Source organism: Micropterus salmoides, unplaced genomic scaffold, assembly GCF_014851395.1.
Source record: "Micropterus salmoides isolate LMB-PRFRI ecotype aquatic unplaced genomic scaffold, ASM1485139v1 Ms_hic_scaffold_9, whole genome shotgun sequence".
Classification (NCBI taxonomy): domain Eukaryota; kingdom Metazoa; phylum Chordata; class Actinopteri; order Centrarchiformes; family Centrarchidae; genus Micropterus; species Micropterus salmoides.
This window is the reverse complement of record NW_024044681.1, coordinates 1163257-1191214: the sequence shown is the minus strand read 5'-3', so window position 1 is coordinate 1191214 and position 27958 is coordinate 1163257. Positions and strand designations below refer to the sequence as shown.

The following is a 27958-nucleotide window of genomic DNA, read 5'->3' as shown; positions in this document are numbered from 1 at the left end:
GTCAATCAGTAACTACATGGAGACACATCAACTGATAACTGTGGTATGTCAGGTTTATGACGTTTATATACTGTTTCATGTGTTTCAGGTTGTTCTCTAGTCTCGGTGAACTCCACACCATCTCCCAGCGAGGATATGGCGCCAGCTATACAGTCCGACCAGGAAGCCGCTACCCTGTCACCCGCCGGAGCCCCTCCCCGTCTCCCTCCCCATCTGATAGGTCAATAGGGCTTGCCTCGTCCTGCCCTGAAAGGCCAGACCTGAGCTCGGGTCGCAGTCTAACCATCCTGAAGTCGTCCAGTCTCAGTCTCCCCTCAGAACCAAAGGAGGTTCGGTTTGTGATGCGAAGTGCCAGTGCACGAACCAGGTCCCGGTCACCCTCCCCTTCACCCCACGCCTCTCCCTGCCCCTCCCCGGTCCTCAGCGGGCCCCTGTTGGCCCTACGGCCATGGAGGCAGCGGCCCCTCAGCCTGTGGAATAAATATGACGTGGGTGACTGGCTGGAGAGCGTGGGCCTGGCCGAACACCGCCAGCGCTTCCAGGAGCACGAGATCGAAGGCTCCCATCTCCCCGCCCTCACCAAAGACGACTACGTGGAGCTAGGCGTCACCAGACTGGGACACCGAATCAACATCGAGAGGGCACTCAGACAGCTGCTGGATGGTTCCACTTGACCCCTCACCTCTGACCACAAACCTCTAGACATCCTGAACTGTGACCTCATTACTCCTGACCTCCGGTCAGACACTAGGCCATCTCTTTGACTAGGATATCTTAGCAGTGACTGAATCTTTAGACCTTTTTACCAACGTGGAACCCAGCTCTCCGAGTGATCTCGGTGACATTTTGGCTTATCAGCTCTTTGATCAACCCAAAAGGACCGGTAGCGCCAAGGTCTGTGTCCAGTGTCTTTAGTTTTATTTGAATTCTATCAACATTGTTTAAGTCATAAGAACAAAAACAAACACTACCAAATTTGTCATTTCCAGGTTTTGCAGTAAAAAACACCGACCTCCACAACACAAAAATTTGATTCCGGCAAAGATGCGAAATGACGTTACAGCGACAACCACTTTACTGTAGAGGGGGGACAAGTAAATTTGTGCATCTCTGAATTCACAGTAGCTCTACTACGATAAGGAGTCCAGGTTAGAATATTATTGTGATTCTTCTTTGTATGTGCTTTTCCTTTCACTCAAACTCTCACACTCTATGCCAAACAGTGGATCACTTCACAAAACTGAGGCAGAACATTCAAAATAATTATGATTTTTTTCAGCCCCTCTTCCTCAACCAAATAAATATCTAAATAATATATTTGTTTGTGATTTAAATGAATTAAATCAAACATTTATTGAACATTTGTTAGATTGTTATTGAGGAAAAATATATTGCGATAATTATAAGTTTTATTTCCCAGCCCTAGATTACCTGAAAATACAGAGGAATATCTCAGACCCTGTTAAAGCTAATTGCAGCTGGAGCTCTTCTGCAAATCTCAACATGTGAAGGGACATTGATCAAAGAGCTGATCTGACAAACTGATTACATTACGCCGTTTAGCTGGAATTTTGCTAGCAGAGCTGGACGATTAGCGAGCCACTGGGAGTCTCTACCTTAACAACAGGAGATTAGCTGGGGATATTTCTCCGTCCTTTTACAGAAAGTTTTTGTGACTTAGCTTTTTTTTTTTTTTTCCTCTTCCAAATATCACTCATGAAGAATTTTGTGTTTATTTTGAGTTCATATCTTAATACCGATCATTTAGAATTTATGAATAACAAGTAATAATAATGTGGTGGTGATGATTTACAGAGTTTATAATAGTTTGGAAAATGGTTTTGAGTTCTTTATGATTTGACAATGAGTTGAATTTCAAGGTCGTTTCGGTGATGTTTTGAAATTCATAATGATTTGTCAATGAGTGACTTTGTGCTGATGTGATGTGTGTTTCAGGGAGAGCTGCAGCAGAGCTCCAACTGTAAACCTCTCTGGTTTCTAACCTGCTTATCGAGGGCTTACTGTACATGGTGCTATCTGTTTAAAGCCATCTGTACAGAAAATACCGTTCTCCTTCCCCTCCTATACCTTCTTAACGCCTGAAACTCTAATGTGTTATTCCTAAATTAATCAAACGCGGCTGAACCTGCCATAACCATCTTGCAGTAATGGTACCTTGCCAGGAACAGGCCATATGTGGAGTTTCCTCCCTGCCATATTGGGGATTTCGTCCCTGCCATACGTGGAGTTCTCTCCAGACCATATGTAGAGTTTCCCTGAGGCCATATAGAGTTTAAAAACATAAAAGGGAGGTGTCCAATTAAAGTTTACCGTGCATCCGTGTAAAGTTTCAAAATTTGTGTTTAAGGGTTAAGATGCAGTCACACCGAAATTCAGTCTCCATTAATTTCAATAAATAACAAGACATATTTGCTTCTATCAGAGAAGAGAGAATGCTGCTCTTCTGCAAGTCCAAGAACAATTATAGAGGTTAAAGACATTCAAGTAGGGCTGGGCGATTTGGCCAAGATTTCATTTCAAGCTCGAGTCTGAAACATGATTGAATCTTTGCATTCTTCATGCCATTCTTTACTCTTCTTAGATCCCTATTAGCTTCTACAAAGTGGTTGCTTGTCTTCCTGGGGTCCAAGCAAAGTAACAATCAATCACTTAAAATCATACAATATACATAAAACAAAAGTAGAGAGTAGACTAAATATAACACAGACAAAAAACAATATAAAGCTACACCTGACAATTTGTGTCATAAAACAAATAAAAACAAACATACTAAAACAGCATTTATGTAAGATTCATCAGCCTTTATTTAACCTTGAAACTGCAGAAAGTCTAAAACATGATTGAAAATTTGCATTCTTCATGTGTAAGATAGTTAAGCAAGCATTATAGAAGACCTACACCTGAAAGGCGTTCACCGTTATTCAGCAAATACAGGTTAAACCAGACATCTGCAGACTGAGAGTGCCACATGCTCAGTTTCAGCAGAAAGTCTGCTGTTTGTATCTTCTGTTACTTTTTGTGCAAAAACAAAAAGTACAAACTTATTCAATTAATTTGATATAACGCCCAGCCCTACAATAAAACACTAGCTCTATGCTTTACTGTTTGTGGAATGCTATTGCTAGTGCCAGCCATGCTAGCTGATGCAATTTGTGCTTAGATCACCACAAACACGACAAAAATGTCAAGCAAAGGTCTTCGGTCTGACCATAATCAACATTAATGAGCACAACTCTGTCCCTCCTTTCACCATTTTACCCAGACATAGATAAGACTTGTATTTGTGCGTCCAGTAAAGAGCGAGGTACAGAACGTGTTTAGCCTAGCCTAGCACAAAGGCGAGAAGCAGGGGGAAACTGCTAGCCTAGCTTTATAAAAATGATAAAAATACACCTTCCAGTAGCACAGCTGTCTGATTTACATGTTGTATCTTGTTAGCCAGCAAGCTACTCACCAATATATCCAGCTGAGCAAGGACAGAGCTCAAATGCATCATAAGGACAACGCTAACTGCTGCTAACACCACAATGTCTTGTTTTTATTTCATTGCCTTTCTAACACTGTACAATAAACAAGATGCAACACATAGTAAGACATCACTGGAGTCACTGGAAGGTGCATTTCTCTCACTTTGTTTCCCTTAAACTGGGAAAAACATTAATGATGAACTGCTGACTTTAACAGCGCTTTGAGTGAGACCATTACTGCTACTTTTCTTAATAATAATAATAATAATAATTTCACACTGTAAACGTACACTAATTCAACCCGATATGTTACCGTTCCACCTCTTCATTCCCCTCTGAAGCACAATCAACGTCACAGTGCCTGTTTCCACAACAACAAATCTACAGCGTTTATACAGATTTTTATCCAATTCAAGTACCTGAACACAAGCCGAGCTACAATCATGAATCCCAAAGTTGTACAAGTTCGTGGTGCCCTTTAATGGGGGAAAAGTATTAGCTGCCCATGGCAGAGCACAGAGCTATAGAATGTATAGTCTATGTACCGCACATTACAGTAGACTTTATAGTCTGTATAATATATATTATGGTAAAATAATGTAGCTATAGTGTAATATATAAAGTATAGTAGACAATAAAATGTATACAGTAATATTTTGGTAGACTGTAGTCTATAAAGTCTTTTGCCATATGTGATATTCATCCTTTGTAAACATCGACACGTCAGCTGTTTAACTTCAAACAAAATGCTGTTTTGGCACAAAATGGAAATAAAGATTCACAATTGAAAGTGGAAGAGTTTATGTTTAAAGAGTAACTTCACACTAAATCCACTTGCATGATTTAATAAATTACATCTACAGTCATTTAATCATAATCATAATTAGTACCCAGTCTTTACATGTCCTGTTCAGTCCGACCCTGGCAACACCCCATCAAGACAGAAAACAGAGATCAAATCCCAGCAGTGGGAATCTGAATCTGCTTATTAATTCTCAACTTCCTAATTAGGGGTGAGTGGAAGAAAATCGATGCAGCATAGTATCGCGATATTTTCTGTGGCAATAGTGTATCGGTCTTTTATTATGTAAATTGTACATGAGAATTTTACTTTTTGGTACTATAATAATAAAATCAATTGCTTTTTCAGTCCACTAGAAAAAGAGTTTTCCTTTGGGAACACAATTTAAAGTTGGAAAAAAGGTAATAAATTCCAATACATCGCAATGCATTTAAAATCGCAATAATATCGTATCGCGGTAATATCGTATCGTGGAGCCTCTGGTGATTCCCAGCCCTATTCCTAATCCGAAATCTAGTTAGGTTAAGCTTTCAACATTTGCAAGTAACTCAAGTTATAAATATGTGAAACTCAAAGAGCTGTAATCACCTTTATTGGGTCTGTTACCCGGTTACAGAACCTAACCCTGTTTTTGTTTCATTGGCCCTGATCACCCTTCGACGGTGGAAATCAAGGTCTTTTGCCGTCATCCATAATTCTTAGAACCCTAGTTTCATACAGCAGGTAAGAGAACATCCGAGCAACTGGAGCACAGTGACCAGGCGTTCAAACTGAAAACAGCACTAGAACATAGACATCAGCACTAGAACGTTTTCACTGCATAACAACAATAGTGAGGTTAACAGTAAAATTACTCCGTCCTCTAAACTATTGTACTCTACTTGTACTTCAGTGATAATAAAGTTTAATGTAATTTAAACTAACAGGAACTGTGCGCTGACAATAACGGTCGCCTAACAGCTCAGTGAAACGCTAAAGCCGAGACAGATGACTGAAAACGTGGCTGAAAAGAAACTCAAGAGCAATCAAGTACCGTCTCACTGTCCTCTGGGAGCGTATTTAAACTATTAGGGGTTCTTAAGTTAGTTAACACCCTAAAATAATTGATACAGTTGATTAAGCATGCTCATGTTAATAATATATTTCAAACTAACTTGTTTGTCCAAAGTGCTGTTCAACCACTTAATAATCAAGGCAAAGGTGCTTGTAGATGTTCCAAATAGGTTTGGGCTGATCGAAGACGCCATCCTAAATCACAATGTGGAGCCGGCATTGGGAGTGTTGTTGTAGAAGACGATCAAAACCAACGTGGTACCGAATGACACCTGCACTGTTTCTTTATCTGGTCCGTGCTTCTAAAATATCCACCGTCTCTGCGCAGTGTAGAGTAATACCGAGTTTTTTTACCATATGTTATAAGACGACAGATGCCAATTTTGTAGACATCACCCAACCCTGGTTCCAAATGACAACGCTGGCCAAAAAACCCGCCGCCATAGAGACGGGCAAGGTGCGACGAATCGTACGTATAGAAGTTCAAACCTTGCTTACTTGCAAACCTCGGCATACATACCCAAACTTAGTAGCGCCCCCTCCCCCAGGTGTAGACGAAGGAGGTTTCAGACACCCTTCAATGATCCGACTTCGCCTAAAGCCTACTGATGCCTTCATTACATAGCCTTCCACACAGGACTGGACTGTTCCAATAAAACCTTACCACAAACATATTTTTAGTAGTCTTGTATCTTCAGAACAGGTAAAGAGGAAGTGCCTGCGTGGCTGTTTACACTGCGTGAATATCACATGTATATATTATAATGGACTATGGTCTACTGTACAGTCATCCACAGAATGAGACGTGGGCTGTCGCTTTCTTCGCAGTGTAACAATGAAAATCAGTGATGGAGAGGTCATGTGACCTCTTAACCTCTGACCTCAGGTCCCCACTGGGAATCCCTCTGTACACTTGTATAGATATGAGGTCATTCACTTGTTGTAGGATTTCTCAGCCAATCAGAAACATAACCAGCAAACCTGCTGCTAAAATCTCAGTGATGTTGAAGTAGTTCCTTCTTTATTTTTCCTTAGAGCTCTGCCTTCTGTCACCAATCAGATTGTTCAGATACAAAGACGTTCTGATGAAGATTAATAAATTAATCTAAGTTTATTCAGCAGAGAACATGAGTCTAGTTCTGCCTGGAGACCTAGTTTTTTGTTGCCATCTTCCTCTAAACTGCATCCATTTTGTCGAGATCGCTTCAGCTTTAGTTCCAGTACCGTTTCAATTCTCTCTAAAATTATAATTAGGGGCAACGCACATCTGTCACATTAGAGACGTGTTTCAGGAGACACATCAACTCCCTGGAGTCTCACAACTATGCTACCATAACTGGACTACTTCTATTGTCTACATAGCGCCAGACTATTGCGTTGCAAAAAGGGAAGTTGTTTCGGGTTGTCGCTGGTTCCGAAGGAAAATTCCCGTTAATTTTTCTTATAGACAATGTTATGCAACAGAAAGTTTGAGTACTTTTAGTCCTGAATGGATATGTAAACTCTCCTGTCTGAATCATCAGTGCAACAGATGATGAACAACTGTGTCCGAAAAATAATCCAAAAATTTTATCTGATAAAAAGTCAAAAGTCTGTGGATAGAAAAACAGAACTACAGAAGAGTTTAAAGTTCTGTCAGGCTAAAGTTTGCATTTCTGCAGCTTAAATGAACGCGTTTTTTTTTTTACCTTTAGAGAAACAAAATAATTCAGAATTTAAATAACTAAAAGTGATGAGCATAACTAACCTACAGCACTGTTATGTTAGGCCCTTGTGTATCCATGTTGCAGAATACTGAGGATACTATTAAAAAGAAAAACTTTAAACAGGAATTCAGAATGAGGAAAAATATTTCCAGAACCAGCGACATCCCTTTTTGTTCGGTAGGCAGCCGTCAAATAACCACAATAACGTGTCAGGTGTCCTGATATATGAAAATACGCTCATCTGGTTCCACATTAACTGCTGTGTTATTTCTTATTTTTTGTTTTCGGCTGATTTTTGTAGTTCTGAATCAACATGACCCCAAAAAAAAGCTGCTATCCTCTCAGTTACCTACAGGCTCAGCCATAGCATGTATGCTAGTTAGCGGCTAAAGCTAGCTACACATTTAGAACTATTTAAATGGACATCAATTAACAATCAAAATCATTGTTAGTTTCACACAAAGCACTGATGCTAACTAAAGCCACCAATTTGCATCATATAATCTTGTCCATTATTTCCCCCTATTAGGACACTAACATTGATTTATTTCAGCTTCACATTCTCAATATCAACTAGACGTCTTGGTGTAATTTAAGCTAACGCAACAGCTGAAAATTACGTTCTTACAAATCACTAGCGATTTGTTTTGGAAATTCTCCCCCAAGAAAATAAAAATGTGGCTAATTAGCAGTGGTGGAAGGTAACTGAGTACATTTACTCAAGTATTGTACTTCAGTACAATTTTGGGGTATTTTACTTGAGTATTTCCATTTTATACTACTTAATGCTCCACTACATTTCAGAGATAAATATTTTTTACTTCACCGTTTAGTTAGTTACTTTTCAAATTAAGATTTTACAAAAAAAACAAATCCCCATCTTATAAAATATGATCCATTGTTACAGATTAAACTACTAAAAGTATATGAGGTAGTTTAAATAAGCTCCAACTATAACACTGAAAGTAAAGCTTGCATATTACTACATCAACAATATAATAGTATAACACTGACACTCTGCATTGTGAGTACTTTTACTTTTGATACCAATACTTCTGTGCTTTTAAGTGAAATTTCAAACGCAGGATTTTCACTTGTAATTGAGTATTTTTATTCTCTGTGGTATTGCTTCTGTTACTCAAGTAAATCATTTGAATACTTCTTCCACTGCTGCTAATACGAAAGCAATCATAGCCTGAAAGTCTGGAGACAAAACGGCCGTTCAGTTTGACGAAAGGCTAACACGGCGACAGGAGAGAACCAGGACGATGCTATAAAAAGATGGAATAAAGAGCCAAAATGGCTGCCGCTGGATATCGTAATAACGCATCAGCTTCCTGCTGATTGGCTGAGAATCCTGGCTTTCTAACTTGCGTGTGAAACCTTCCTCCTCCTGATAGTCACTTGGTTATAAATGGTTTTATGGTTACCCTCCTCTTCCTCCTTTCTAGCTTCCTCTTTTTACAGTATGTTTGTAGTTCTGGAGTGAGTGGTGTGTGTATACTTGTAGTTTTTTTTTCTTCCCTTTTCTAGAAACTGAAAAGAGCACACAATGACAACTGATGAGCTCTGCAACGCAACAGATTGTAATCTTTATAATAAACTGTCATTTAATACAAAGTTAACGCTCGGCCTTCACGTGTGGTTTTTTCACAATAAGAGCGGTCAGGTTAGTCAACAGATATATGACCTCTGACCTCGAGTTAATGACTGACAAGTTTCACCTCAACTTAGAGATAGTAACACCTTGTAACTCATTTACATTCAAAGGGAAAGACGACACACTCGCACTGAATCGCGTGGACGATGACTTTTATGAATAGGGATGCAGCGATTACCGGATTTCATTATGAACCACGTTTTAAAACGTCACAGTTAATTAATCGTAAAGGCTCCGCTACACCGAGTGTTTCTGTTTCACAAGACAAAGTTACACGAGCAGTACGCCAGCTTAAAGTACCGTGATTATCAGAGGCCACTGGCTAAACTCTGGCAGAGGGACCAACTGTCAAGCTTCATTTCCACCAACAAAACGGCTGAAGTCGGCAGTGTGGGAGCATTTTGGGTACACCGAGACTGACCAGGGCGTTACTGAAGATGACGGCTCGCCTGTTCAAAAACATGCCGTTAAAGGTTGCTGCTAAAGGAGCGAAAACATACATTAAACTTGATGCAGCACCTGCGGGACCAGCACCCAGCTTTGCACGCCCAAGTAAAGGCAACGCATAATAACGGAGTTAAATAACGTGGCAAGTCGGTAGGGAATTAAATATCAATGTGTCCCTTACAATCGAGCGGCGAGAGTCGAGCTTTCAGTGCAACAACAAAGCAGCATGTAAACTTTCAGACCCACCGCAACGACAGCACCGCTGCGCTGTGAGGCCCATTATTTTCAATGTCACGGCAGCTTTTCTGAAAGGGCCTTAATGGAAGAACGTGGTCCTCTGAAGACCTTCAGTCACTGAACATTTAATGTTACATCCTGTTGCCTCCTCCTGTCCGTGTTGAGAAAATGTTGTTGTTGGTGTAAAACACTAACAAACATCAGGAGCATTTCAGTTATTAATAACACTGCACTAAATTTATCCCTGGGGGATAAATGAAGTTAATATTTCTGTTACACTGAACAAAATTATCAACGCAACACTTTTGTTTTTGCCCCCATTCATCATGAGCTGAACTCAAAGATCTAAGACTTTCTCTATGTACACGAAAGTCCTATTTCTCTCAAATATTGTTCACAAATCTGGGTTAGTGAGCACTTCTCCTTTACCGAGATAATCCATCCACCTCACAGGTGTGGAGGGAAATTAAAAGACGTTATTTTCCGCTGCCCGCCAACAAGGCAGCACGTGTAACACTGTTACTTTGAGTTTGTTACTTTCATGCGATGGTTGTTGTGCTTTCGGATGCACTAACTGACGAGGAGACAAGCCTGGGATGTGTTAGGTGATTCCCTACAAGGTAAACATTACCACAGTCGAGCGCTGGCAGGGACCTGGTGGTTTTTAACCAGCGGGTGCTGTATATGGATCACAAGTGCCCAACACCTGCAGTTTGTGTCCATAGCTATCGTCTTCTTGAGTTGAGAGGTGATCCAAATAAAATTTAACTGCCTTTGCAGCGTATCTACAAAAGGAGTCTGGAGTGAGCCGCGATCTTGGTCTGTTGTTTTGCCCTCCAGGTCACCGCGCACGAAACGTGACTGAAAACTATGAATAGAGCTGGAGGTTGATCAGTTTTTCACAGAAAGAGCTTTTATGGTTCTGAAGGAAAGTAAATATTTTCTCCTTTTCAGCTGCTCTGCCTTAATAGTGATTTATGAAGTGTCATGATGGACAGATAGCTTTACTTGTTGCTAACACTACAGTAACCGCTAGCTGCTGCTAACAGTGGCTCCGAACCAAATCGTACTAATGTTAGAGTTGTAAACACCAACAAGCACCAAGCCTCCAGTTCAGGCAGAATCAGCAAGACAGCTAGCTGCACAGCTAACTAAGTAGCTAGCAGTAGCTGCTGTTAGTAACTCGTAACATACAAATTCCTTAAATCACCAAAAGTGGAGGCAGAGCAGCCGGAGGACATCAGAGGATCAGATTTTCTCCATCAAATCTGATCCAGTTTCAGTAAAACCAGAAAATAAAGTTGCTTTTGTACAGTAATCAGTGAGGCCTAGTCTCACATTACAGGCCTTGATTCGAGTAGTACGTAGCTGCAAGAACCGGAGGCTGCAGATTCAGGACCACAATTCTAGGACAGGAACTGCATTTCTGGGACCCTTGTTTATTTTGATACTGCTGGCTTGCAAGTTAACTAGTTACTCTTGACAGCCAACCCGGAAGCCAGTTACCCTAAGTTACCTAAGTTACTGATTATATGCATGTCCACCTGTTAACCCTACAGCTGCACACATCGGCCTCACGGCAGACAGGGTTAACCTCCTTGTGTGTTGCTGTGCATTACCTCCACCACTCCGGTAGATGGCGCTGTCGCTAAAGGACTGCGGTCCCAGGATTGCGGGGGTCCTGAAACTGCAGCGTCTGGTACTGCAGCTATATAATATTGCTCGATTCAGCCGAATACAGCGCTGTGCAGCTAGGCCCCGCCCCTCCGCTGTGCTCGGGAAGTTGGCCTATTTGAAGCAAGCGGGCTTTCGGGGAGGGAGTTGGTCCTTAAAGAGACAGGAGCTAAAACTGAGTGTTCAGAAAGAGGGTGACAAGAAGAGCTGAAGCAACGCACAGGATGAGAAACATAAATGTGTTTTTTAAATGTTCAAGTATGTAAACGTTTTATAAATACAAGTATGAACCTGAAAAGTAGTATTCTAAAGTAAAAGCAGAAAAAAGCAGTCTAAAAACTACTCCATTAAGAGTAAAAGTCCTGCATTCAAAATGATACTTAAATACAAAAGTATTATCAGAAAAATGCAGTTAAAGTTTAAAAGTATTAATTATGCAGAATATCAGTTACGGTAAAACGGATTTCGGCACCAATCCTCCGCCACACGACCTCAACAGGTGACAGACAACGTGCCCGCTGTCGGCTTCTGTACTAAAAGTACTTGAAATCTGGAGATAAATGCAGCGCGATGGGACACATGCTTCTAATGTCAACATGGAAAACACACACACAGAGATAAAGACCTGCAGGAGGACGTGAACTTCAACATGACTGGGGAGTTTTAGTGGATTTTTATTGGTGCTCACTGGCTGATTATCTCCTCCTCCCGGCTCTCTCATTGGCCGGTGAACTGTTAACCTGGGGCTGCTTTATGATGAGCCGCAGGGTCGACTGCACTTCATGGACTGAAAACTCCAGAACAGGTACGCTACCCTCTGTGTGTGAGTGTGTGTAGTCCTGATGTTGCGACATCTTCAAGTTAAAGATTTACATACAGAGAGTTGGTGTTTCACTGAGGTCGAGGGTCGGTGTTAGAAATGTGACTGCTAAGAGACAAAAATACATTTGTGTGTGTGCATCATTAAATCACATTATGTTGCTCAGCCAGTTTCTGTGGTTTCATTTTCGGTGGTGGAATTTAATTACTTACATTTATTCAAGTACTTGCACTTTACTTAAGTATTTCCATTTTATGCAGCTTAATACTTCTACTCCGCTACAAATCAGAGTACAAATATTGTACTTTGTACTCCACTACATTTGTTACTTTCCAGATTCCAGTTCCTCCTCCTCCTCCAGCTTAATTAAACTCTTTAAACCTCCTTGATTCGTCGTCACAAAGCTGCAAACAGGCTGTTTTTCTGACTGTTTAGAGACACGCGGTTCTCACAGGACAGCGACGCTACAAACACATGATGATCTTTTAGACCATGATGCATTGCTGCAGATTAAACTACCCAACAGGATATAAAATGAGTTAAAATAAGCTCAACCTTAAACATCTTCAGCAGTAAAATGCAACAAACACATCAATGCAGCAGGAATATTAATCCAGAAACATCAGATGTAAAAATATAAATCAATCAACGAACTGTTAATCCCACTAGGGGCAATTATCTTCGCATTTAGCGCCGCTGTGTAACAGTTATGCTTCTCTACCCTGTTTAGTGCTGATAAACACCTCTTCACACATATAGGTGAATCCCAAAATCCACACTCTTAAATTTAGCACTTTATTCCACTGTTGTGCAACCAGAGTCTGCAAGATTCAGTATTTAATGTATTTTAGTCTTGCATCTTCCCTACGGGAAAGTAAATTGCCAGGTGCATGAGGGCTCTCTCTCAGACTTTCTGAGCCCTCTATGCACCTTTACGTGAGCCCACAGCTCTGCAGACTTTGCCTGAGGGAATTACCCACAGTTCATAGCATTGTGACCATGGACGTTGTTAGGCCAATTTCAGGGGGGGCTGAAGCTACCTTAACATGTTCCTACGCTAAGGTCCAAAGCTGCCCAATCCCACGCTTGTGCAGTCTGAACCCCAGTCGCTCTCGCGCATCAGTGTTACGTAACGTGTTGGGCAGTAATACTGTAATAAAATTACTTTACACAGTAAAGAGTAATGTAACGGATTGCCATTTCCAAAACAGTTATATTATTACAGTTACTATTCCAAGTAACGCTGGGTTATTGCGCTACTGATGCACCATTCCTGAGGTAAATGACGTGCTGCAGGTCAGCGGACCTTATGTTGTTTATGACAGCTGAATTCTTTCCACAGCTGTAAATCGTTACTGCCATTATTACAGTCTAAGATGCAAAGAACATTTTCCGTTATAAACTTAGTGCGACCAGCAAAACGATTTCAACCGCGAACATTTCTGGACTGAAATTTATTGAAGCGCAGCAACTGGACGGCCAGACGAGCGCTCCAGGAGTCATCGCTCTATGGGTGTTGGTAACCATGGCAACAGCTCCTGTGTACTACTGGGCGCAATCGCGTGAAACTGTCGCGGTAGTTCTGGCGCGCCCGCTCGCTCTCCGCTGAGCTGAAGTGTCTTTACCTTTTTCTCCTACAGTTTATCAACAGACTGATCAGCTGTTTGATCAGAGCTGAATAATGTAACCGTTTCTTTAACAGTCTTAAACAGGCAACGACTTTTGCTGCTGTCTCTTATTCATTAAAAATAATCTATTAACTTCAGCTGAACTAATCTGAAAGTTAGTAGCCTAAGGGTCTCAGTATATTTCCCTGTTTTTTTGTCCTTTGCCAATCACATGACTGAAAAATATTGATAAATATGATAGAATACTACAAATTTAATTTGTGTTTATTGTATAAATAATCGTTCCGGTTGTTTCCTCTGCTTCATAAATTAAATCCCTACTCAGGCACTGGGATCCTGAAGGAGGCTGCATTTCATCGCTGCTCTGCTGAGCTGCCGAGCAACGTTACTACACTCACCCAGCAGAGTGGTGAAGGACTGATTCAGCATACTGAGTGATACAGAGACAAACTGTAAGTTGTTGTTAATGACTGTTACCTGCTTAACTTTAGCAGCGTTTACTTGAGGTAAAGTAAAGGGGATATTTTGGTTGGCTATGGAAAACACTAGTGTTGGTGGTGAGTTAGTTTTCTTCTGGCAACAGCAATTTGTTGGCAGATCTAGGCACCAAGGTGGCGCCTAAACTAAAACTATTTTATGATTTCTATTATATTTGCTGTATCCTAACCCACTTAACTTTTTGCATTTATTAGCTTTAATAAATTAAATAAATATGTATATGTTGCCTAAATGTAGGATAGGCTAGACATGAGCATGTATCCACAGGTAATATATAAATATATTTTAATAATCTAATAAAGAATACCTGCACACATACATAGTAATCGTTACTCCAAATATTGTATTCCATCTGCAATCAGGTTATTAAATTCAGACAGTAGCCACTTTGTCATGTAAGGATCCTTTTTAAAGTATTTGTTGTATGCCTGTATGCAAAATCCCATTTTTATTGAACCAACAGTAAGAGAGGAATTAGACATGGTATTACTTTATCACACGTTTACATGAGCAGCTGAACAACTCAGTCTGGCCTAAGTTAATTCCCCCCCATGAAGCGTTGATGTGTCTCAAAACTAACATTACAGTAACTTTTGTTCAACAGAGGGAAAATGGAAGAACAGAATGTGTCGGTCGCATTTTACTTGTTAACATCTCGGCTTCTTAAAACTGACTGTTATAATACAGTAACAAGAGATGTGCGTGCAAAGATTTTGAAAGTGCAATACACTCTTAAGCCCTGGATATATACTTGCTTGACAATGCGTAGCCGTAGACAGGCGTAGACAGGCGTTGGCGAGGCAAACGGCATTGTTCACATACTTGCCAGTGTGCTTTATTAAATCTGAATTGACTAGGGGGCAGATCAGGGCCAGATCGTATTTCGCCGACACCGGATTATCTTCCTTGACAACCTCCGAATTTGCACATCATAAACAAACCAAACACAGCGACACTCGAGCAGGTTGTGATTTTAATGAGACATCATAACGATCTCGGTAATTGTGGACTAGCTCCAGGAGTTTTAGTGTAAACATCCCGCCATCAGTCTCCTTTTTTAAAGTCTGCTGCTGACCACCTTCTTCTTTTGCGTTTAATGGCGGTTGGCAAACCAACTGCATCTCGCCACCACCCGGGCTGGTGTGTGGAACAGGAGATCGCTGCTGACCTGCCCGTCAGATCGACATACTGCCCCCTGCTGCAAAGGAACGTGGGATACGCGTGGCGGCCACCTTGCGTAAGCGTACGCGTAGTTAAAAGCAAGTATATCCAGGGCGTTAGGACTCGTAGCTCTGAAGCAGCTGAGCTAACCACCAGGGGCGAGTTAGGGTTTCACATTAGGGTGGGCTTCGTCTCTCAAACAGGAACACAAGGTATCCTATTCAAAGCACAAGAAAAACTGATTTTTAGAGTTAGACCGATAATCGTCGTGCCGTTATGAACAAACTGCTGATAAATCGGTATCCAACAGCTTATAATGCCGGTTTCACAAACAACACGCTGGACTATTCACACATTCGACGCAGTAATAACACCAATAAACACAACCCGTAAGTATTACAGATGTATAAACCCAACATAAACAACTTGCTGCGATTTAGTTGTAATAATTACTTTATATGTTCTAATTACTGACCTCCACTGACCTCCACTGACCTCCACCGACCTCCACCGACCTCCACCGACCTCCACCGACCTCCACCGACCTCCACTGGCTCCTCGTGGCCTCCAGAATCAAATTCAAGTCACTAATGCTGCATACAGAGTGACTACTGGATCTGCACCATCTACCTAACCTCCATAATACAAACTTACGTTCCTTCTTGGCCGCTACGCTCCTCCAACGAACGCCGCCTGGCTCTGCCGTCCCTTCACACAAAGCAATCCCAGTCCCGGCTGTTCTCATCTGTGACACCACGATGGTGGAACGAGCTACCACACGCCATCAGAGCAGGGGCGTCCCTCTCTAACTTCAAGAAGCTCCTGAAAACTCATCTCTTATTCTTACACCTCTAACATGCACTTCCTGTGTTCTTACTTCTTCCCCTTGGTATTTACCCATTGATGCTATATGTGCTATTAGCTCTTACTAGTATCTATTGTCAGATGCTTTGTTGATGTACGTCGCTTTGGATAAAAGCGTCTGCCAAAGTAAATGTATAATGGGATCAAACAGATGCAGAAATAACTACATCATGATGTTAATTTGTTAAACATTTTAAGTCATGCTTTTTCAGGTCTGTTAGCAAAACAACTTTTAAAAGGCTTATTTTCTGAATGGAGTTTGGATCGTTAGGGCTCAGCTATGCTGAGAAGTACTGGGCGACATGTCAGGATATCGAATATTAAAACTCTGCAAATATCAGAACAGGTCTAAAAACCCAACTTAGTTGAGCTTTACTGACTTTACTGGCAGAGAGGCAGGCTGTAAAGGGAGGATATTTTCATATTTCAGCTGCCAAACACACCATTTTCAAGCAATTTGAAATGAAAAATATGTTTGTTTATAGACGTACCACTGATCTGACTTAAAGTAAGTTAGAGCCCTAAAAAGTTTTTTCTTCCATGCTCAACTAATAAGTATAGCCATGCATCTGTGTGCAGTAATCAGGTTATTCCTCTGTGCATATAAATGTATTTAAAATGTACAATATGTGAGGAAAAAAGTACAGTGCTGCAAACTGATGTCTTTAACGGTCTGTTGATAATGTTAGTTCATTATTTTGTGTTGTAAACTGAAGTTCTGGCCTCCCCGCTGAGGAAGCATCAAACAAAAGGTGTAAACCCTACAATTAGAAAATATTCCCTCTTTAGTGGACGTACTTTGATTCCCACAAGCATTACGTTGCAGCTCTGTATCGCTGCTACCGACCGCTCAGAGAATACTCAAAAAATGTTGTCATGATTAGTCATATAGACACATCCTGGTACAAAAAGGTCCAGGTTGAGAAATACCAGAGACAGCCTTTAATACCTTGCATAATTTTTCCAGTGACATTTTAATGAAGCAACTCTGTGCTGTCTCCATCATGAATCACTTCATCCGAAACTCCACAATGTTTCCACAACCAATCGAGTGAAGAAACAGTAAAACATAAAATTACACAATATCACTTCCTTACTGCTCAGACTGACTGAAGCCTCCAGAGAGAAACGCTGTTTAACTACAAAGAAGACAGAAGAAGAAAGACGTTTAGACCTGAAGGTAGGAAGGAATAAGAAAATCAGGCAAACTTTCTCATTTTTACATGTTTTAACTAAAGATTCTTTTATTCCACTTCTTTGGGACTTTTTTCCTGCAGCCAGCTTTGCTCTCACTATAGAAACCATCTAGATTCAGGTTCAGACACTTTATAAATTTATTGTTATGTCACTTTATTTTTATGTTTATATTTTCAATTCTATTAGATTTTATTAACAAAATATATTTTTTTAAACTAAACATAATGTGTTTATACTAATACACACGTTTAAATCATGTCAAGAGTTACAGCATAAGATACCGTACAATGTAAACCCCACTGTACATAAGCGTGTGTGTTTTACATTTTTTTAATAATATAACTTTATGCAACTATTTTAAAATTGTATTAACTGGGTCACAGATCAGTATTCGGTTTATATTTTTAATTAATTACATTTTTCTTTCTTCATTTAATGTTAATAATATTATGTTTATTTTAAATATTGATTTTGTTCCCCCTGTATACATCCCATTTTCAATTCTCTTAAAATGTTTTCAACAAAAATGTAAAAAAAAATTGAAAAATAAAACCTAGACAAGTTTTAAATCGTGTATCGAGAGCTATGGCATAAAATACCTAGCGTGCGATATAGACCTCGCTGTACGTACGAGTGTTTTAAATGTTTTTAAAATGTATTATAATTTCTGATTTCTACAACTTTTTGCAACCATTTTAATTTTTGATCATCTGGGTCACATGATCATTGTGTTTTGTGCCTCATTAGATCTTTATAATGTACACTAGTTTTTCATTTGCATCTGTTCTTGTACTGCTGATGTTTTGAATTTCCCCACGTTTTATTATTATATGTTGTTCACTGGGACAAAACGTTGCAGTTTTACAGTCCAATAAAGTTTTGGAAGCTTGAATCTAGTGTGCGATCTGACGGACGCTCATAAATTAATTTCGTTTCCAGGCTGACGTGATGTCGATCCCAGATCTGATCAGGAAGAAGAGAGATGGAGGAGCGCTGAGTGACGAAGAAATCCAAACTTTCATCCAGGCTGTCACAAACAAAACCGTCCAGGAAAGCCAGATAGGTACAAACAGTTTCTCTCGAACAAACAAACAAACAAACAAACACGTTCCTGACGTCATGTTCCCTCTTCTTTGTTAAGGGGCCATGCTGATGGCTATCTGGCAGAGGGGAATGATCGACACGGAGATAAAGACGCTGACCAGGGAGATGATGTCATCGGGGGAAATTATGTCATGGCCAGAGGAGTGGGCGGGGCTGGTGGTTGACAAACACTCAACAGGAGGGGTGGGAGATAAAGTCAGCCTTGTGTTAGCGCCCGCGCTAGCTGCCTGTGGCTGCAAGGTAAACGTGTAAACACACACACACACACACACACACACACACACACACACTTCTCCAATCACAGTTTTTGACGCCATGATATCATAACCCCAGAGAGCTGTTTCACAAAAGCAGAATTTAGAAACAGAAAAATCTGGGCTTGACTTAGTGTGATCAGTGCATCCGAACCAGGCGCAGCAGAAGCGGTTATGTCAAGCCAGGTGTACGTAATTCAGATAAATGCACGTCGACAACTTTCTTCAAGAGACCACACGTCGATCGCAGATTCATTGATGCGGAAATGGAAACTCACTGTGTGTAAAGAAGGTTTACGATGAAAAAATGCACAATATTAAAATAAAAAACGAAGAAAGAAACACGGCCGCAGTATTAAAACAGCGAGAAAAGGCGTGGCACACATAGAGGAACCAACTGAATGAGGAAGTAGCCAAAAGTATCGCTGACTGAAACGGTCATAATTATAATGTTACCACGAATGATAACGTTATGTCAGACCTTAAAAGTGAGCAGTGGACCTCTCTCTCTCTCTCTCTCTCTCTCTCGATTTAATATGCGATTAAATTTTAAGCTCTTTACCTTCTGTATTATTCAAAATGGACAAGCAGTAAATCAGTGTTTAGTCTGACCAACACAACATTAGATAGAACTACAGTTCTTTCTTATGTTATGATGAATTAGGAAGAATTATTATTATGAGCTATGGTGGAGAAGATTGCTCAAATTATAATAATAATAATAATAATAATAATGAGAAAGATAATTTGAGTCAAGTCATGGCATTAAATAATATGATAATATCATCATGTCGGCCTACAGACCACAAGAAAAACTAACTCACCACAGTGTGTTATTCAGTAAACGCTCAAGCACCAGTTTGAGGTTCAATTCAGAAGTTGGCCAACGAACTCGGGACAGACTGCGTCTCTTTCGGACTTGTGCGTTTGGTTTGAAACGCATTTTCACAGATATTCCCTGAGCCAATTGGTGGCTGTGTGTGACGCAGGCGCCGGTATCTTGAAAATCCTGGCTTAATCCGCTATCTTGGTTTTGTGAAACAGCCCTCTGGTGTGTGTGTGTCAGGTGCCTATGATCAGTGGGCGGGGCTTGGCTCATACGGGAGGAACTCTGGATAAACTGGAATCGATTCCAGGATTCAACATCCACCAATCAGCAGCACAGGTGCAGCAAATGACTCGTTCATAAACCTTTTACAACCAGCTGTGGGATGATGTTGAAGCTTTTACATTTCACTGGTATCTGAAGCCGCTTTCACACAGAGATTCTGCAATAAACGTGGAAAGAACGTCCGCCAATACGTCACATTTGTTCATTCATACTGAACAAAATATTGCGGTGTAACCCCGCAACCGTGTGTGCTTTCACATAGCGTTCCGGCTTTCCTACGCAGCGGCTGCTAGAGCTCACCCGCTCAATTTTCAAAATAAAATACCCTGTGCAGATTCCCGATCGTAAAACAACAATAAACACTGTCACAGACAAAAAAGAAACCATTTAACTACGTAGCCTACTTAATCATAATAGAAGCACAAGACCAAGCCAAATCAATAAAACTTGAACATTTTAGCAAAATTGGGCAGGCAAAATGCTTTTATTCTGAAATGCTCCCTGAAGCTTACGGAATGAGAGAAAGCTGTGGAGAAGGTAGAAAAATGACAAACAACAATGGACTTTAATAGTTAGACCGTTAAATAAAAGACTGCGACTGGTAACACAACAGCTTGAAACTTCACTCCCGTAATAATCCCGGAAAATTGGGCAGCGTTAAAGCGCCTTGAGTTCCCTTATTCTACAGCTACAACCCGCTGTATTTAGCTTTGTGAGTCGACAGCAGCAGCTCGTGTTGTCTGGTCAGCATGAACCTTTCTGCCGCCCGGTTACCCAATCAGCTGCAAGTATGTAAACACAACTGTATTAAAAAGTGCAGTGCGTTGAAGGCACCACCGTTTAAACTGACTTTCAGCTCTAAGAACTGAACGTCTGTTCAACACATAAAAAAAATAATCTCAACAGTTTTCTCATGAATAAATTGACATCAAACCACCTCTCATCCTCTCACAGCTGTTAGTTGTTCTTTATAATGTTCAAATGTTTTTTTTAAAGAAGTGTATGTTGAAGTACATGGAGTTTATTGTTTTTGTTTAGTTTTTTTAACCATGGTATTGAATTTTGTTTGGAGAATCCTGGAATTTCACTGACAACTAAATTTCTGGTAGATTCTGGAGATCCTGGGCTCAGTGGGCTGTTGCATTGTGGGTCAGACGGAGATGCTGGTTCCTGCAGATCGAGTCCTGTACGCTCTGCGGGACGCCACCAGCACCGTGAACAGCTTACCACTGATTACCGGTACTGAACTGGTATTACTAGCCTTATAGGAATACAACGGCAGTCCCGGCCAATTAAATAAGAATTTAAATGTGGTTTTAGGTTCAATTATCTCAAAGAAAGGAGCCGAGTCTCTGTCCGCTCTGGTGCTGGATGTAAAGTTTGGACGAGCTGCTCTGTATAAAGACCTGGAGAGTGCTAAACAGCTAGCACACTTATTAGTAAGTACATTACTTTCATATACGATATAAACAGCTAGCACACTTATTAGTAAGTACATTACTTTCATATACGATATAAACAGCTAGCACACTTATTAGTAAGTGCATTACTTTCATATACGATATAAACAGCTAGCACACTTATTAGTAAGTACATTACTTTCATATATGATATAAACAGCTAGCACACTTATTAGTAAGTGCATTACTTTCATATACGATATAAACAGCTAGCACACTTATTAGTAAGTACATTACTTTCATATACGATATAAACAGCTAGCACACTTATTAGTAAGTGCATTACTTTCATATACGATATAAACAGCTAGCACACTTATTAGTAAGTACATTACTTTCATATACGATATAAACAGCTAGCACACTTATTAGTAAGTACATTACTTTCATATACGATATAAACAGCTAGCACACTTATTAGTAAGTGCATTACTTTCATATACGATATAAACAGCTAGCACACTTATTAGTAAGTGCATTACTTTCATATACGATATAAACAGCTAGCACACTTATTAGTAAGTACATTACTTTCATATACGATATAAACAGCTAGCACACTTATTAGTAAGTGCATTACTTTCATATACGATATAAACAGCTAGCACACTTATTAGTAAGTACATTACTTTCATATGATATAAACAGCTAGCACACTTATTAGTAAGTGCATTACTTTCATATACGATATAAACAGCTAGCACACTTATTAGTAAGTACATTACTTTCATATACGATATAAACAGCTAGCACACTTATTAGTAAGTACATTACTTTCATATACGATATAAACAGCTAGCACACTTATTAGTAAGTGCATTACTTTCATATACGATATAAACAGCTAGCACACTTATTAGTAAGTGCATTACTTTCATATACGATATAAACAGCTAGCACACTTATTAGTAAGTGCATTACTTTCATATACGATATAAACAGCTAGCACACTTATTAGTAAGTACATTACTTTCATATACGATATAAACAGCTAGCACACTTATTAGTAAGTGCATTACTTTCATATACGATATAAACAGCTAGCACACTTATTAGTAAGTGCATTACTTTCATATACGATATAAACAGCTAGCACACTTATTAGTAAGTGCATTACTTTCATATACGATATAAACAGCTAGCACACTTATTAGTAAGTACATTACTTTCATATACGATATAAACAGCTAGCACAGTTTGCCTTCTGAAGATATGTGCTTATATTTATAGTTCGCTTTAGAATTTAACAATTATATATTAAGCTTTAGAAATCTTTATAAATAACTGGCGAGACACAAATGTGTCCAAAAAAAAATGATTTTACTTCAATCTCTCAAGTTATTTAGCAACTACTATTATCATACTTTCATAAAATGTACAAAACAATCTTAATACGTATAAACATGTTATTTTTCTATTTTATAAAACTTTAATATATACTTTTATCATTCTCCTTTTATGCGGCTTTTGGTCTGTAAATACGTGGAAAAAAGGATTCCATGCCAATGACTGGTATATTTAATCAATGAAAAAACTATATTTTAATAAACCGCTCTGTAAGTGTCTAAAAATCCATGTGATGCTTATCAAAATGCTGAAAAATCTATATTACAAAAACATTTTTAAAAATGTAATAAAAAAAGCTTCTATTCTATTCAGCTTGTAAAGTTTAATGTGATGAGATTTGACTGTGTGTTCTGGCCTTAATGCTATAAAGTAGGCAGCTAAACATTGTGATTAATATAATTTGCCATATAATACTTATTGTTTATATAAAAATAAAAAAGGTAAACATTTTGTTTAAATGGACGCGCCACATAAAACAGGGCTGCAGCTAACAATAAACCTGAATCTGACTTCAAAAACAATCGAAAAGATTAATCAAGTGTTAAAATTATTGGAAATACATTTTCTGTTGATCAAAGAATCATTTAATCAACAGGTCTTTTTAGCTTTAGTGCGTGTTTGTGTAGCGTTAAATGGATTGAGACAGGCGTATTCCTTAAAACAATCTTAACTTTTCTACACAAAGACTAAAGTTAACCTACTTCCACGTTTGTAATAATCGTAAAACTTGATAAAAAGACATCGCAAGCACTAAAACATTACTGACATCCTCCTAGTTTTAGTGATAACTAAACCTTTAACATGCTGAACGTTCTGCAGATGATGACGATGGTGGTGTTGGTGGTGTGTTATTGCAGGTGAATGTAGGAAACGGCGTGGGCATGCGTACGGCAGCGGTGCTCAGCTGTATGGACGGTACGATTGGTCGATGTGTGGGCAACAGTCTGGAGGTGATTGAGTCTCTGGAGACGCTGAAGGGGAAGGGACCCGCCGACCTGATGGAGCTGGTCACAACTCTGGGTAACGACTTTAATTTGTTCTTCATGAAGTTAACTTGGTTATTTGGAGGTTTTGACGCATTAACTTTGAGTTTTAAATCGCTTTCCTCCCACATCTGTACGTCAGAACACGTTTTGTGGGCGTTTCAATAAGATGCAAATAAAATCAATGACGGCGGCGGGAACAACAAAGCTTCCTGCCATGGCAACACACACACGCACACACAGTGTGTAAAAGGTATTGGAGGAATCTCAGTTATAAACTGCGGTTCAGTTCAACCCAAAAAGAAACCAAATAGTTTTTTTGTGCTTGACAGATCATCAATAACACCAATATTAGAGATGCACAGAGCCGATCGTGAGGACCGGTATCAGGGCCAAACCGGGCTTTTTTTAACAGGTCACATCAGACATTTGTTTATGAATTCAGACAGAAAAACTACAGACCAACATCCATATAAATATAGTCAAGGTGATCGAATTCGACAGATTATGATTTAAAACTAATAATAAAAAACTACCACAGCCTACCACAGTTTCACCCAGGGGCCCATGGTGACGTCTCCACATGTCTCGTTCTGAAACACAAAGATTTCAATTTCACATCAGAAAAATAAATAAATAAAAGCAGCAAATGTTTGGTTGAGTACTAAAACAGCTTACTTTGTTTTAGCCTGTGAATTGACTTTAAAACACCTGTTACAGTAGGTAAACAGCTGAGGCTGAATTTCATAACAATATGAAAATGTTACTAAGGAAGATTATCGATAAATCTGACACTTTTTCTCTGTTTTCTCAATTGAGAGCAAAGTTGACTTATTCAAATGTCTTGTTTTGTCAAATAAACGGTCCAAAACCAAATATATTGATTTTTAATTCACATTGAGACAAGAAAGCAGAAAATCCTCCCAAGTGACAAACTGGAATCACAATGACATTTTTGCTTAAATATTTCTTAAATATTAGTTGCTTATCAGTTTTCTGCTAACAGACTAGTTGACAACTAATTAGAGCTGCAACAGATTCAAGTTAAGTAATTCAATAGGCCAGTAAACTATTTTGATACTCAAGTAATCGTTTTAGTGCTTTTTTAAGCAAAAAACATCTAATTATTATATGTTTTGTATCATTTTAAAGTCTATGGCAAAGAGATTTTTTTTTTCACCATTTCCCGAAATTTTAAAGATCAAAAGTTTTAAATTAACTCTGAAAATAATTTGGAGATTAACTGATTACGAAAATAATAATAATTAGTTGCACCTCTATAGTTTGTTTATCCATTAGCTACCACCTGATACAGGACTTCACAGCTATACTAAATACTAACTAATCATTCTTTTAAGTATCATTTAATCTGTTGATTATTTTCTTAAATCAAGTAATTATTTGTTTGTTCCTTTGATATTTGTCCGTCATCAAAATTTCCTAAATCCCAGGGTGATCCAATTGATTCAAATGTCTTGTTTTGTCTAAAAATGTGCCAAAATCCAAAGATATTTAGTTTATTATCACAACAAAGTCAGAAGATGGAACCTGTGAAGCAGTTTTACTTTACAATGAAAATTACTGAATACATTTTTTGTTTTTAAATAAAAACTTGCAGGTTCTACAATTTGAGGATTTCCTGTTTTATGATATTCAGCTATATTAATATCTTTTAATTTTGGACTGTTGGGAAATCAGTTTTTCATTATTTTTTGACTCAAACCAAAATGAATAGTTATCTGCGGGCCTAAAATAGTTAATTAATTAACTAACAAATTGTTTCAGCTCTAAATGTGCGGCAGGAATCCAGCTCAAGCAGTAGAAGCTAAAGTTAGCGTAAAATTTTAACCGTTTTTTAATATTTCTTTCCGGTATGAACACAGTAACGAGACAAACTACTCGATGATGGTAATTTTCACTGATTGATGTTAGTAAATAATTCGGTGTGACCGGCTGACTTTTACAACGACTGTTTGTTTCTTCACTCACAAACATTAGCTAGCTAGCTTGCGAGGCTAACGTTAGCTACACCAGCGGCTGCCTACCTGTCTGAAGCGTGAAGCTCCCTCCACATCCGGGACTCTGCACCAGACTCCACTCAGATTTTACGCAAATTAAACCAGGTGCAGTCAGAGCGCACGGTGAGTACTTCAGGAAGCCTGGGAAATTGGAGCTTTCCCGGCACAAACACAGAGATCGCTACTTAACAGGCCCTTTTGTACAAAGTTCATGTTTACTTAAAAAATTATATTTGTTAGGGTTCAAACCGCAAAACAAAACACGATAACTGGAAATGATGTGAATATGCTTCCTCAGGAATATGAGACTCACTTCTATATATATATATATATACTGATATACATTTTGTGCCTACTTAAGTACTTTATTACTTACCTTAATCTTACTTACTTAGCTTCAGCAAATGTATATGCATCAATACCACAACCTAAGTAATTTAAACCAAATTAACTTAACTTAGAAATTCTTTAGATTACAAGATATTTTTATTTTATGATCTGTTGTTGCTTCTTTTACCAGCTGAAGAATCCAGTAAAGTTGATGATATTTAGTTAGTAGTAACCCCCTAATAATGAACATTTATTTGTTTTAACTGGAAAATTACAGCAGCATAAAAAGTCCATTCATCACTAAAAAAAGGATAATTTCTTATTACATATTTGTGTTTCAAAAATCTAATTGTTTTTGTTGTTGTTGTAAATATATGTATACGTTGCTGTTCCTGTAGGCGGTGTGTTGCTGATGATGACCGGCTTGGTGTCCAACCTATCAGAAGGCAGGAGGCAGATTTCCGATGCTGTGATTGGTGGAGCTGCTCTATCCAAGTTCCAGAACATGATGGAGGCTCAGGGCGTGGCCAATGAGAAGGCTCGGTCGCTGTGCTCCGCCCACACAGATTACTACACGGTCCTGAGAAAATCTGAGCGTCAGATGGAACTGAAGACCCCTGCAGATGGTAAATAAACAAAAACAACAACACAGAATATAAATGTTTAGGTGTGTTTTGGGAAAACAAAATTTTTGCATATTCTGTATTATTATTTATTAAATTCTATATAGTATCACAGCATTAGCAATAATATTAAATATTTATACAGTATATGTATTTACTCACCTAAATTTTTTATGTCTTACGTAGTTAATATTTACTTATTTACATTTATACTGACTTACATACTTATAGATTTACATATTTTGACTTAAGAACATAAATATTTACCAAAAGTTTTATTCACATATTCATATACATTAGTAATTAACATAATATTTACTTACTCACATTTTACTTACTTCTTCTAATATGTCCTTATAAATTTACATATATGTTTACAACAGTTTTTTAAAACTAAAAATCAATACCATAATTCGAAAAATAAGCAGGAATGAGTAACATTATGTAAATTCCATCATTTCTTGTATTAAAACGTTTTCTGTTCAGCAGTGACAAATATCATTTTTAATCATTACATCTTCTATCATAAAAAAAAGTGACTTCAAAGGACCCTAAAAACCTGATTAATGTGACCGATGATTAATCGATAAACCCCGTCTCTATGTGTCCTCCTGCAGGTGTAGTTGTGGACGTGGATGGTTTGGTTTTAGCCGAAATTCTTCATAAGTTGGGGGCGGGACGAACGAAGTCAGGAGAGCCTGTCAATCACAGCGTAGGGGCGGAGCTACTGGTGTCGCTAGGTCAGAGGGTCACGGAAGGTGAGAGGTTGTTGATGAAGATTGATAGTTGATTTCGGTCTCCTGCTATTAAACTCCTGATGATGTCTGATTTGTGTGTTTTCAGGCGACGCCTGGCTGCGGCTCCATTACGAGAATCCCGCTCCGACTCCAGACCAGATCAATCGATTACAGAACGCTCTGACTCTGAGATCACATGACGACGCACAAACGCAACAAACACGGACTTTAGTGAAAGAACTGATGCTACCTAATTAATGCATGTTTTTGTTTCACTGTTATTTATTAACACATGAACACAAACAATAACAAACCCCCTGCAGAACAATCAATGCTTCGCTAAGCCCCGCCCCCCTCAGTTACTGTTGCTAAACTATGTAGTTTACATTAATAAAGGGGTGCTTGATTTAAAACAGAGTCAACATGGACGCTGCTACACAGATGTGTTGGATTATCATTATCAGAGCAATTTAATTTCTAAATCCAACAACAAAAAACCTGAAATCATAATATTCATATTTTTATTTAATTTAGACTACCCTTGACAAAGTTTTAAATATTTGTGTCTTCTTATGTATTTGTATACTTTTCTGTATACTTCTTTATGTCTCATGTACACTTTATTTCTCTTTTTGCATTAAAGATATAAGGACGAAAAAAAATTCTGGTTATTCCGACACCACAAGAATCAGTCACCCCTCCCTTTGCATGAGCAAAAGTTTCTGCGTTAATTTTTTAAGAACTTACATTTCTCAG

General features: G+C 38.9%; 2 protein-coding genes and 1 long non-coding RNA gene across 11 annotated transcripts in view; 2 read left to right on the top strand and 1 right to left on the bottom strand.

The window, feature by feature from the left end:
- Positions 1-8674, top strand: part of shank3b (SH3 and multiple ankyrin repeat domains 3b) — a 61583-nt gene extending 52909 nt beyond the window's left edge. For 7 of the 8 annotated variants that reach the window (XM_038707890.1, XM_038707885.1, XM_038707893.1 and 4 more), the window contains one exon: positions 89-8674. In XM_038707890.1, the coding sequence (XP_038563818.1) occupies positions 89-674 (586 nt within the window). In that variant the 3' untranslated portion in view covers positions 675-8674. The remainder of the gene's footprint in view (positions 1-88) is intronic. The other variant, XM_038707891.1, reaches the window with a different exon arrangement.
- Positions 1-11626, bottom strand: part of LOC119895075 — a 30346-nt gene extending 18720 nt beyond the window's left edge. The window contains exon 1 of the long non-coding RNA XR_005443025.1: positions 11520-11626. This is a non-coding gene — a long non-coding RNA (uncharacterized LOC119895075). The remainder of the gene's footprint in view (positions 1-11519) is intronic.
- Positions 11627-11751: 125 nt separating this feature from the next.
- On the top strand, positions 11752-27707 carry LOC119895074 (thymidine phosphorylase). 2 transcript variants are annotated; one of them, XM_038707894.1, is made up of 12 exons: positions 11752-11872; positions 13841-13967; positions 17143-17218; positions 18175-18298; positions 18377-18579; positions 19660-19758; positions 20814-20943; positions 21025-21143; positions 23369-23531; positions 26241-26468; positions 27083-27223; positions 27309-27460. In XM_038707894.1, the coding sequence occupies exons 4-12, from the start codon at positions 18184-18186 to the stop codon at positions 27458-27460; spliced, it is 1350 nt and encodes a 449-aa protein (XP_038563822.1). In that variant the 5' UTR covers positions 11752-11872; positions 13841-13967; positions 17143-17218; positions 18175-18183. The 2 variants fall into 2 exon arrangements, with proteins under 2 accessions (XP_038563822.1, XP_038563823.1); XM_038707895.1 differs by lacking the exon at positions 17143-17218 and having other exon boundaries at positions 27309-27707.
- Positions 27708-27958: the final 251 nt, after the last annotated feature.